The sequence below is a fragment of the Amblyomma mixtum genome, chromosome 6 (genome assembly GCF_055824585.1).
Source record: "Amblyomma mixtum isolate Tamu chromosome 6, ASM5582458v1, whole genome shotgun sequence".
Classification (NCBI taxonomy): domain Eukaryota; kingdom Metazoa; phylum Arthropoda; class Arachnida; order Ixodida; family Ixodidae; genus Amblyomma; species Amblyomma mixtum.
Genome location: NC_143017.1, coordinates 115503480 through 115516312, shown reverse-complemented (window position 1 = coordinate 115516312; position 12833 = coordinate 115503480). Strand labels below are relative to the sequence as shown.

The following is a 12833-nucleotide window of genomic DNA, read 5'->3' as shown; positions in this document are numbered from 1 at the left end:
ATCGCCGGGGTCGTTTTTTGGGTTGAGGTTACAGAGAGCACCGAACACGCACATGGAAAGAAAGAAAGGAACCATATACAAACAAGACCGCCTAGGGATTCGAACTATGCCTTAGTTTGGAAAGTGTGAGCGTGGTTGACTAGGGTAGGTGCCAGACTTTCTTTTTAGCACCATGCAGTACGAAGTAGAAAACGATGCGGCTATAGGAGAGTGCGTTCGTAGTTTGCGTTTGCAGCACGCTTTAAAGGTAAAGAAGACTTTAGAAAACATGAAGATCTAATTGTCATGCGCTTTTGCAATCGCATGAGTTAAGCCATAAAATATGAGTACAATATTTCCAATGGAGACTTCAGCCATAAAATAAGACTCCAACTGTGTGGATACTTTATCTGATATCGCGTTATCTTAATCAGCGAATCAATGTATGTTCTCCGACTTTTGCGCATAGTTTACAAACCTACTAGCAGCAAATGGCAACATTCACATTACTTTGTCCTGAAAGCAAGAATCGCAGCCTAGCAACGTTGCTTTAAGAGTCGTCCGGAGTGTGATGATGAACGACCGGAGTGTGATGTAGAGCTATTTCGATTTAAGCAGTGGCCACTTTGCTGAGAAAGTACAGTGGAATTCCTATTGTCTTATCACAATCACAGTTTTCATGTTAATGACTGAAGTGAGAGCTCTTAGGCCTTCGCAAGGAGATAACACATGTGAAATGCGAAGTGAAAATATTCTGTTAGGCTAATGCTTAAGCCCATTAGTGTTGAATTTCTCACGAGTTCCTGTTTGCTCATTAGGAGAACATTAAGAACGAGCCAGAATGTCAGATCCCATCTTCGTGAAGGCAGTGCTAAAAGAAAAGTAAATATTTTTCCGCCTTCCTGAGCCTTCCTAAAACTTGTCAAATATTTTCTTTCCTTTGCTCACGGAAAATCGTGGTCGTGACGTTAATGACATTAATGTCACGGGCATTAATGAGCACGGTGAGTGACTCTAATGAAGATGACCACCGAAAGGACTAACTGCACAGCCGTTTCTCCGACATCTTCGCTGCTTAAAGGGGTCACCTGGAATTTTTCAACGAAGAATCGGTGAAGCAAGGTCAGGAAATAAAAATAACAGGGCATTACTTCCTGACAAAGAACAGATATCGGTACAAAACCAAACAAACAAACGCCAAGGGAGACAAAGGAAGCAAATCGCAAAGAGCTCTGGTGCGCTGGAAGCATTAGCCGGCATAGGGCCAAGGAAAATTTCCAAGGCGAGAACGAAAACATAAAGGCCTTTCAGGAACGGAGGAACACCAAGAGTCGAAGGAGATCGTCCCTGAGGAATTTCTCGACCCAGATCAATGAACAGAAAGCGAGTGGCAAGAAAAGAGGACCGGCTGAGAGAGAGAGAGAGAGAGAGAGAAAGAGAAAGTAGGGAGGGGGAGGGGGCAGCACCATTACGCTCCTTATCAGGAGAATGTTCAATGGCTCGAGCGCGGCACCGCAGCCTTCTGCGTCTATCATTTGGCGCGCGTCGTTGGAGTCGTTTTATTGCGTTCCAAGGTCCGGGCACAGGAGCATAGCTAGCACACGCACGACGGTAAAGAGCGGGGCATGCTGCTGGATATAACTGTGCGCCGGTCCACTTACACGGATGTAGGCAGATTGGCGTCTGTACTCATTCGAGCGACGGAGCAGAGTAAGATAACTTCGCCTGGCAACCCACGACAAAGAAATAGAAAGTAAGAAATTCTTTCCGACTCTTAGTGAGGGCTTGACATTCTGCACGGCAGTGTCTGCACTCAGGTCAGGCAGTTTTACTGAAGACGAGGTTTTGATTTTATCCGGTCGTGACTACTCTGCAGTGTGCAAGTTCGGGCGAGCTAGCTTTCCATGTTTCGATCAGAATTGGCTACAAAGCAAGATGTTGACATGTCTGGCCCAATTTTTGAGCCTGTGTGTCGTTTTTTTTTTTTTTCCACCGTCTACTTCACAGTTTGCATTGTGCAGGGCTCATGGAGGAATAGCTTGTTCCACTCGAAACAATCTGCCCCACCGCGGTGGCTCAGTGGTTACGGCGCTCGGCTGCTGACCCAAAAGACGCGGGTTCGATCGCGGCCGCGGCGGCTGAATTTCGATGAAGGCGAAATTCCAGAGGCCCGTGTACTGCGCGATGTCAGTGCACGCTAAAGAACCCCAGGTGGTCGAAATTTCCGGAGCCCTTCACTACGGCGTCCCTCATAGCCTGAGTTGCTTTGGGACTTTAAACCCCGGTAAACCCAAACCCTCGAAACAATCTCACCAGATCTTCGAGGTTTAGTCTTTTCTTCCTGAAATAAAACGAATGGCAAAGTGTTGAATACTGCCGACTGTTCTCCAGTTCGCTTTGATGCACCATTAGCACTGGCAAACATACCAGACGCCACCTGAGGTGTTGTGTATTTACTGCTAATAATGAGAGACAGCATTCCAGTATTTTTATCACAGCTCGGTGCACGGAACGGATATGCTGTTATTGCGTGTGCTCACTCCTTACGCTGAAGTGGCACCAACTTCCCAGGCCACAGCTGTTCTGAAACTTACGGCAGTTCTTACGATGGTTTCGATCAACTCAAAAGAATTTGGCGCATTGAAATCCATGCAGAAAGTACTTGCTGCTGGACTGAGCGCAAGATATGGCCTTCAGAATGAAAAAAAAAAGAAATCACTTGATGTCAACCTATAGCTCATAACAGCAAGACTTTATGACATACCCACTAGCAACAACTATGTCAGTGATGTACTATACGGTGAACTTTACAGTTTCCTGGAAATTTTCATATATTCATGTAAGCCATTCATTCAGGTTCATATAAGCAACGGTGTTCTCTCAGTAATTCTCCTGTGTTGTCTGCCTCTGTACCGTCTCTTTTTGCGGTCTTTGTTCTTCATAACCTTCGGGGGTTTTCTGTAAATTTTGAGGACCAAAATTGTCTTGTTTTTGTTTTCAAAACTGCTCGTTTTTTCTAACTGGTGCAGGAAAACGGGGCCAGAAATAGGAATGTGCAGGTAAGTACGGGTATTTTCGCTTACGGCTTAGAACATCACTCAGCTCTATATTCGAAGCTGCATAAACAGTACTGAAGCACGTTACTGAAAGGAAGTTGGCCACATGATCGCTATTAGACGGCATATGCAATGGATAGGTCAGTATTTGCTCCCTTCTTTGGGGTTCGAAGGAATTGTAGCGGTAAAGAGCACAGGAATACGGAATTGCTGCTGCTGATCGTGTACTTAAAGACGTCATTGCTCAATTATGTGGCTTATATGGTAAAAAAAGATCAATAGGCAAATAGAAGTTAGGAAAAGTCATGTTCTTGCAAGAGTTTACCAGTGACTGTAATCCTAAATCTCATCTAAGAATTATCGGTAGCCCTGTGATACTTCGGGGACGGATGAGAGACAGAGGGCTGCGTTGATTCAGTAGCTCCCTTAGAAGATATACAGAAGAAAGAAAGCGGCACAAAATCGCTGTTTAGCAGTTGACTTTATCGCACTTGCTGGTCTGTGCTATTGTGCCGTCTTCTTTTCTTATGGGGCCTTCAGCTCTGTGTCAAGTTCGCTATCGCAGAATCAAACACGTGGAAGCAACTAACCAAGCTGCCCCGCCGCGGTGGCTCAGTGTATATGGCGCTCGGCTCCTGACCCGAAAGACGCGGGTTCGATCCCGGCCGCGGCGGCCGAATTTCGATGAAGGCGAAAATCTAGAGGCCCGTGTGCTGTGTGATGTCAGTGCACGTTAAAGAACCCCAGGTGGTCGAAATTTCTGGAGCCATTCACTACAGCGTCTCTCATAGCCTGAGTTGCTTTGGGACGTTAAACCCCAGTAAACCAAACCAACTAATCAAGCACTTCGTCTTGGTTGCGTTTGGCGTATTTAACTACACCAAAAAAAAAAGAAAGGCTCGTCTTCCTTGGAAACTTGTCATAAAGACCTCAGGGCCAAAAAATATTGCAGTGGTTTTTAAAACTGTCGGTCATACTGAAATTGTTTCGGATTAAAAAAAGACGGGGATACGGTGTCTTCCAAGACGGGAAAGATGTGTGTGATGCATTCACGCGATCGACATTACTACATTTGCAAACGCTGTTTGCGCGCGCTCACGATCTGCGAAGTGATTGAGAATTTCAGTCCACAGCCCGCACTTTGACTTAACCAACCAACCTCTACATAGAGACTGCAGTTTCCTTGTTACTAGGGTCGATTCTGCTGTGGGATGCTGATTCAGAATCGAATGAGAGTTACTTTTCTAGCGCTCTTCATCATTGCGGAAGCAGGAGTAAAAAGAATATAGAGGAGAAAAGAGAAAAACAAGGGAGTATTTCAGAATGAGGAATATGTTTTTTTTTTTCTTTTAATTCTTGCGCCATTACGAAACTTTCCGAAAGCCGTTCGTCCTAATTTCGCGGCTCTCCACGTTCCTATGCTGCCCCGTCTGTGCAGGCCGTTCTTCAGCTCGCGTGATGCAGTTTCGCAAAGGTATGACGTCATGCTGTGCGCAAGGAATTAAGAATGATGGCTCGGCATTGTCTCGCTATCACGGCTATGCTGAATAACTCAAGGATATAGCGAAAATGCAAAGGGAGATAGATTGAGTAAGCTTCACTGAAATATTGGAAAGTCTGGCTGTCTTCTTAGGAGGAATCCTTAGTCGAGGACCACTCTGGCCGCGCCTTCTTGCTGTACACTTGTGATCTGCGGCTGCCGGTCTCAATAGTTAGTGTCGGAAAGAGCTGTCTCCTTAGAAAAGGATCAAAGGCAGGGGTGGAGGGGGAGGCCTTGCGAGGAAGAGGGTGGGAGATGGGCAAGCCCGCTTATAATAGTAGACTATGGGGTTACTCCACATGATGTGCAGTACGGTGGGAAGGTGGTGGTCCGAAAAAGTGGACAATGTACCGGAAGCGATTTCTCCGCTCATGTCTCACAAGATGAACTAAATAAACCTCATACCAGTGCCCTACAAGGTCAGTATTCTGTAAGATTATCAAAAGTAGCTTTGCTAGAGTGCTCTTATTAGATTTCAGACATTCGTGAAACTCAATGAGAACATACAGTCTTTGTCAAAAGTAACCAGGCTCCATGTTTTGCTTCTCATTCGTATAACAGAGCCATCGCGGCTTCCCAGAAGACCAAAAAGTTCTTTGAAGGTGAGAACAGGGATTCTTCTCACCATACAGAGATTTAGAGCTTGAGGGCTAGCATAATAGTTTCAAGATATGACTGAGAAGAAAAAACATGCAGCCTGGTTACTTTTGACAAAGACTGTACATGCTCTCGTTATTTTATAAGTGAAAGCTGCAACCACCATGGGTCCTTTACAAACCCATGCAATGAATGTAAAGCCTGCGAATGTCTGGTCTAATGCTTTATTAAGTGCCCAGTAGATCATTGTAGAGTGTGGAAATTCTCGATAAGTGGAAAAATTCTTATTCAGGATGCAATTCAAGCAACGTTCAGCAGAACGCATCCGTCCACAACAACCAACAAAAGCGGCCCATACTTTTCACATTCACAGTCAGGCAAAGAGTTATCATCAGATGAGTAAAAATGATTAAAGAAGGAGGTAAAAACAATATGCTTCCGCTTTTCTTTTTTTTTACGTCGGTGGCTTACGGACGCCCGCAGAGACGAGCAACCTTCCCGCCGTTCTCTTATCCAAAAATGTGCGAGTTGATCGAGACTTTCTTCTGAAGGACAGAATCCTCAGATATACAGAGTTTGCCACCTCTTTTGGTCGACCTCCTTTGTTCTATAATATGGGATGTTTAATTCGGTGCCCTCTTAATGAAAACCAGGCAAAAAACGCTGAGCAGACGGCGGTTTCCCTTCACAGCTTGCAGAATATATCCACGCCGATTAGGCAAAGGCGCCATCGACCGGCAGAAAAGGAAAAGAATGAAACGTTACGTTTCTCGTCTGTCAGGTCTTGCGAACTCACGCACGAAAGGCGTCGCGATAGCCTAAGCCTGCCACCAAGTCTCCTTAATGGACAGCGTGTGTTTACATAGCAGTCGGGACCAGAGATACGGACTCTAACACCCTCCTAGTTTATTCTCGTACTCTTCTCGGGAGCCCGTATGTCTTCCGCTCTCGCCACCTCCTTCGTAGGCGCTGCCGTTGAAGAGAACAAGGGCCTGGCAGAAAGCGATCACTGTATTTGAATCCCCAACGCGCGAAAAGTACAAAGCGAATACAATCAAAAGAACGTGTCTCCGCTCCGCTCTTCCCTTTCTTCCTGCATGTGGCTCGCACCGAAAACTTGTCTACCAGGGACGTTCAGTGAGCTCTTAACGTTGGCGCATTTAACACTTCTGCTTCAAAGTTCCATTTAATGAAGGAAAGAAACTTTTGACACTCCTATTTGAGCTCATCTTCAAGGAATCGTTGAGTATATACGCAGACAAAAGGCCTGTTTTATCATCAATGAATAGCTCGTATTGCACCAGCCTCATGTGGCGTCAAACAGTCAAGAGGACTCTTCGATCGCGCCGAAGAAAGCTGCGACCACAGGTGAAACTGGTCAGACTTGGGAGCTCACAAGTTTTCGAGATCAGCTCTAGTCCACATCAAGCCGCGTCTCGGAAACTGTCGTGGTATGTTGTTGGGCACGTGCGGGGTCAAGAGTTCGGATCACAGCCTCAGAAGTTTCGTTTGAATTCGAGGAGGAACTTTAAACAAAAAGGACTATCCACTGGTTAGGAATTATCTTGCCAAGAATCAAGAATTATCTTGATCAGTTTTTTTTTTTTACCAACACTGTCCTCTCCGGTGTCGCTCAAAGTTCAGGGTGCGCACGCAAGGATACCCATACATACCAAAGGGTGATAACAAAGCAAAACAATTTATTCAGTTATAAAGGTCCAGTGTAGCGTACACATTGTATTCTGCCTGAAACATGAAAACTAAACTGTGACAAACTCGCACCTTTTGCGACTGCGCACAGGGTACACAATTATAGCACTTCGATTATACTATACAGCCCAAGCCACGCTGTCAACACACAGACACTTCTACAAACTAATTTTTATGTCAGTTAGTTACCACTTCATTTCCAAAGTGCAAATCAAACTTAAACAGAGCTGACTGACGTACAGCTCACGAGGACTTTCGTTCAATAATACCGTCATGTTTATGTATATCAATGGTCGCTTCTGTATGGCTCTGTGTCAACTCGACTACGCATGCCCGGCTGAACAAATTGGTCTGATCGAAGCCGGGAAGAGGCACAGTGCTGGATGGCACTCCGGCGCAACTGCATCGCTCGAACTCGGGCGGCGTCCACTTCAGAGCCAGATGTCCGAAGTGGAATCGCCGCCGGGAAAGCGCATCTCGTGCGCCAGTACGGGCCCCTCGGGCTCTTCGCCAAAATCGACCAGGAACTCTCGGTCGATGCACAGGCCGCCCTTGTGGTTGTCCACGTTCACGCGGAGCATCATGGCTCCCTTCCTGCGTACGGAGAACGAGAAGAATCGCATGAACACTACGGATTTCTGCGTAGTGTCTGCGCTTCGTTGGTGTGTGGTGGTTGCGCTCCGCCTTCACCTTCTCGTAACAACTTACCTTCTTGTTTCACAATGTCGGGTACTGTCACCAGTGACGCGTGCGCGTGTTCGTGTTATTCTAGCCTGTTCATGCGAACAATTTTTTTTTTGTCTGTCAATTTTTCGAAGTAATTATGCTACATACCTGCAAACCGTTTTAGAACTCCCATTTAGGCACTTGCCTCAAGGGTCACTAATACCTGCTACCGCAGAATTAAGAAACCCAGATGAGACTACAATTAAGAACGCAAGAATGAAGGTAGTGCTCAGCAGGTAATACAGTTCCTTCGCTAATGTGTTGCGATAACCACTATCAGATGAAACTAACCGTGCCATAGGATCCATTCTTTTGCCTCTTATCGTGCTCAATGACGCTCGTTTCATCTTTCCAAAGTAGTATATGGTGTCTGGTGGCATCTTTCCTGGCTCTTGGCACTAGCATTTCACTTTAAGACTCGTCAGCATAGAAGCAGTTAACAAGACGACGAACAAAGACAAAGCACTCAGACCAGTCAGAAAAAAAGGAGCGTACAAATGTTTATGGAACAGCACTTATCTGTTCACTCTATGTATGATCCAGACAGCGCCCTGCTACGGCGCGCTGGACTGAACGTATGAGCAAAACGAAGAGCAGTGATAAAGAAAGACGTTCGAAGAGGAATCGATGGACAGCGTTGATGACGACAACAATTAATGTGGCCGAAAGCTTTAAGATGCGGTTACACTTACCCCGTGTCATCACCAGAGGGACAGAGACCCGGGACAATCTCTCGCTACTACACTCATGAAACTTTCATATGTTCCAAAGAATTCTTGTTTCGTCAAAGTGCCGAATTTTAGACCGTGAACCGAAAAAGATCGTATGGCTTAGGAACGATGGGAAATCTCGGCAAGGCAGGTTGGGAATCGCTTTGACAGTAGTGGACACACGACCGCGTCTCTCTCATGGATGATGAAAGGACATTTAGCAGTCTTAGTAAGCTAGTTCAATATCCTAACACGCAAAATTTGAATAAAATTTCACATTTAATAACACATTGATAAGCAGAAGTGAGTCTAAGAGGAACAGATGCGGGTTCTCCCGTATGGCGCACAGACCAGATGAATTACGAACTGAGCAGCTTTAAATAACCACGCCGACCTTTCGGTTAACGGAATTATACTGAAATTGACGTTCGCTTCATTTAATCCTCAGAGAAAGCCCTCCACAGGACCAGGAGAGTGTTAGCCGCTGAAAACAGTAGGACTTGCGACTCTTAATTGCTTAAAATGTAAAGCATCGAGATGAGGGAAGACGAAGGGAGGGGGAGGAGGAAGTATAGGAAGAGGAGGAAAGACTACGAAACAGATAATTACGAGGGCTAAAATAAAAACAAGGCCTAAATTAGAATTAAACTAAAGATGCTTAAATTTCATTTGATAAAACACTGGTTGGTTTTATAAATCTTGACAATGGGGAAATGTGGTTAAGAGAAAAGATAATATACTATATTGCTCAGATTGTTTTAGCTACTAAACTGGTAGCAGGCTTGCCGCACGAGGGCCTGCTAGTTTTGCAGTTTGTTTGAGGCGAGCCAAGCACTGCGCGAAGGAGGAGTGCTAGTACGGTTACCTAACGCATCGTAACTAAGAAAAAACCTGCACTTATCGCAACACTACCCAGGTGCATTTATCAAAGTGATCGATAAGCCCCCGAGAAAAACGCTTCCGTAAGTAACCCAGGCACCGGAAGTATCCAATACCGGAATAAAAACAGGCCCTGTACGGCATTTATTCCAGATGTAACCCGCGGGCGAGGTCTCCGGACTGCCGACGAGTTCGAGCTCTTTTTTGGGTTTGAGCAGTAAATTACTCCTGGCTGCGGCGACCTTCATCCAAATCAGACTGGCCGACCATGCTGCCGCTTCATATCGATGCGCGCGCACACCTTGCGGATTCTTCGCAATAAATCGAATGACCTGAAGGCACGTGTAAAGCAAGTGCGCTTGCCACCTCGGATATCAGCGCCTCCCGTATAAATTGTCTGTGAGCCCTGGGGAGAGCTTTGGCGAGGCTCGTGTTCACAGAGCGTGCATCGCCCGCGCCACGTTCTCGAATGTTTTTACGCGAGAAGCTGATAGCGGCCGAAAGCCGCTAACGAAAATGTGCAAGCATTGAAGCAGAGTACAGCGGGAACAAGACTGGGGACAAATAGAAAATATTCTTGCGCGCTGGAAGGGGTGGAAAGATAGAGAAATATGCAAAACACTGAAAGGTTGAAATAAAACTGAAACGTCTAGCACTGTTCATTCAAGCGCAAATAAAAATGAGTAGTCAGAGTGGGTGAAAAATACGATCTTTCTCAGAAGACGTCAACAGGACGAGTTAACACAATGCAGCGCAAAAAAAAAAAAAACATTCGTCGCATCTACGCCTTGTCCGACAGTAGAATGCCGTGTGATTCTATGTACCCATTGCTTAAAAGACTATAGACTATAATAGACAAAAAATGCCGAATCAGTGTGGAAGAGACATAAGAATTTCTTACGCACTTGCTGAAAGTATGTGAGGGAGTTATCACTGCCACCTTTCTTTATGAAAAGTTTTTTCAGCACTGCGGCGGAACTGCACACGACAAAGACGCAAAGGCCTGATAAAAACTGATGTTAGGTCTAACTAGCGGCGCCTATTCTCTACTAAGTAGTTTCAGGATACAGGAGCATTTTAGTACCACCCATTTTCATGCCTATTTTCGATTAGTTTGCCCAAGGAACAAAAAGCACGTCCGCTTGGAAATATTTTGCGGGAGGTACATTCACACTTATTTACCGGCATCGATCATTCCAGCTCAGCTTTGAAATAATTCGCAAGAAACTAAAGGGGCCTGTAAATTGCGATTGTAGTGCTGTACGTGCAACTGTTAAAAAGAAGACTGCGGCTAGCACGCGCCAGTACGCATTATAACCAGGGCGTCCTTGGCTATCGGGAAGAGCTGTTGTAGCCCGCAGCTGACCTCCCTCACGGTCACCGGGGAGAACCCCTTCGCAAAGTTTTTCCCTTACTCAGTACACTTAAAGTCTCACTCAGTCTTTGTAAATCTGGCATCATTAACTTCCGATTCATGCTAATTCAATACGAGTCGTCCTGTGTCCCACTAAACTAAACGCTGATCCCGCCGACTCAATCTTCTACCGTGACTCCGGCAAGCTTAACTCCCGCCAGTTGTGAATGACGTGGAAAAGTTTCTCGCCCTGCCGAAGATCCAGATCCTTACACTAGCAACTATAAAGAACACAACGACTTCCGGCTTATGGGGTTTCCCTACACTGTCAGTGATATCAGCAGGCGTGTAGCTCTGAAAGGAGTCTAGTTCGAACGTGGGCGACGAAGAAGGCGGCGGCCCTCAGTGCGGCCGGAGCAGCCAGGATTAGCCCTCAATGAAAGGACTGAACCCGCAGCATAAACCAATAACGCTGAGAGATTTGAGTCGAAGCCTCTTTTGTGCGGCAGGCAGCTCTACACGGTAGCGCGACGACAAAGGGAAATCTGAGCAGCGGTGAATGCGGCTAATGCGTCTGCTATTCGAAAGAGACGCGACGGAGTGCTATACGCAGTGCGGCCACATCGGGAACAGGCTCGTCCGCCCGGAAAAAGCCCCCTCTACGGCGGGCTCTGGTTGCCCGAGGCGGCACTGTAGAGCAGCCGAAGGGAGCCTGTAACAGGAGCCCGGAAAAAGCACAGATCGCGGCTTAAAAGAGCCAGCCGGACGGCGTAGGCAGATGGGCAACGCAGCAGCCCAAACTCAGATGCCGAGTTCAGCCCTTTTATATATGAAAAGAAACTTTCCTCCTGGAAGAAACCTTTGACATTCCGCAAGTTCAGTAGACACAGCAGTTCGGAAAGGATCATACTGCGGGGGCGAGGGCTGCTACGTCACATTCGATTCAGCGTGCGAAGAGCCAAATAGGCTTGAGATACACGAATGTCGAGAAAAGAGCGTTGCTTTTTTTTGACCCGGAAAAATAACCTCTGCGGAATAAACAGCTTACGCGGACTCGTCGCGCGTTCCGGAAAACATGTGTAGATCGTTTCTCTTACGCTATAAATACGATTCGTCGGAACTGCTTTACGCGGAGGCCACACGAGACGCACCCTCCTGCTTTGAGCCGTATTATGAACCTTCCCACGTACGATCGGAAATGGAAAGCCTAGAAATTAAACCGTGGTTCTCCGTAGCTCTAGCTGGCTATCGTGGAGGCCTCCGGTGAGTTCTTCAAATGTTGCGGAAGCTGTTTTGCTTGCCTTGCTTTTCCAGAACTAAAATCGAAAGCATCGCGTCTTCTGTGAGGATGCTTTCATCTTCGCTATTAAAACTGGGGGTACCCTTTTGAAAAAACTTTTGAAAGATTAACCCGATTCTGTTTTGTGAACGAAATATAATTCGCCGATGAACTGCACGCATGTGCAAATAGTCGCGGTACTACTTCCGAAGCCGGTGATGTTTTAATTTTGGTATCACTGGAAGCAGTTTATATGCCCGGCTCGTTGAGCTAATTTCGGACGTGTGGCAGAAACAAGCTCTGCAACACAAAGAAATTCTGAGGTAGATGAGATATTTATGCAGGTGTCCGTATACAGGCAATTAAGGTATACAGGCTTATACAGGCAATTAAGAGTATGACCCGATAGCTTAGTGGGTTAATTATCATATATGCAGAAGGTCTTTACATTCACATATCCCTGGGAGTCCTCATACCCCTCCTGGCGCAGTGGTGCAGCTGTTAAGCAATGCGCCGCTGCTCTTCCATGGCAGGTCCTCCCGGCGGTGGGCCTTGTGCGGCCCAGGTTGCTATTCGCGAGTGGCCAACAGTTAATTTATCTGACACATGCCATGGTGGGCAGTTTGCTCACTATCCGATGGGTAGGTTGTGATGACGCCGCAAGATCACATGACACAGGCGGCCCACCTGCCTCCTAGGTTGCTCCCTGGGTACCACCTGCCAAAGTCATGCTCGTGATGACAACGCCGGCGCCGGATTTTCCTGGTAACGGGGCCTTGAACGCTTTGCCGTTAAAATTAAACCGAGAGAGTAAGTGTTCTAGAAAACGAACTGGTGCAGCCACCGTTTCCTGCTTAAATACGGGGGCCCTCAAATATGCCTTAAGCACACAACAACGACTTCGGTAAGCCGGACAGTCTGCACAGAGGATCTTCTGAAGCCGACAGCTTTTCAACCGGCTTGAAATCGTGTCGCCATTCATATACTTTATCGGTTCCGTTCG

General features: G+C 46.6%; 1 protein-coding gene across 1 annotated transcript in view; it reads right to left on the bottom strand.

Annotated features, from left to right (window-relative positions):
* Positions 1-6852: 6852 nt before the first annotated feature.
* LOC149340135 (methanethiol oxidase-like) overlaps positions 6853-12833 on the bottom strand; it is a 40757-nt gene continuing 34776 nt past the window's right edge. Inside the window, exon 11 of the mRNA XM_089548890.1 lies at positions 6853-7476. Within this exon, the coding sequence (XP_089405016.1) occupies positions 7314-7476 (163 nt within the window). The 3' untranslated portion in view covers positions 6853-7313. The remainder of the gene's footprint in view (positions 7477-12833) is intronic.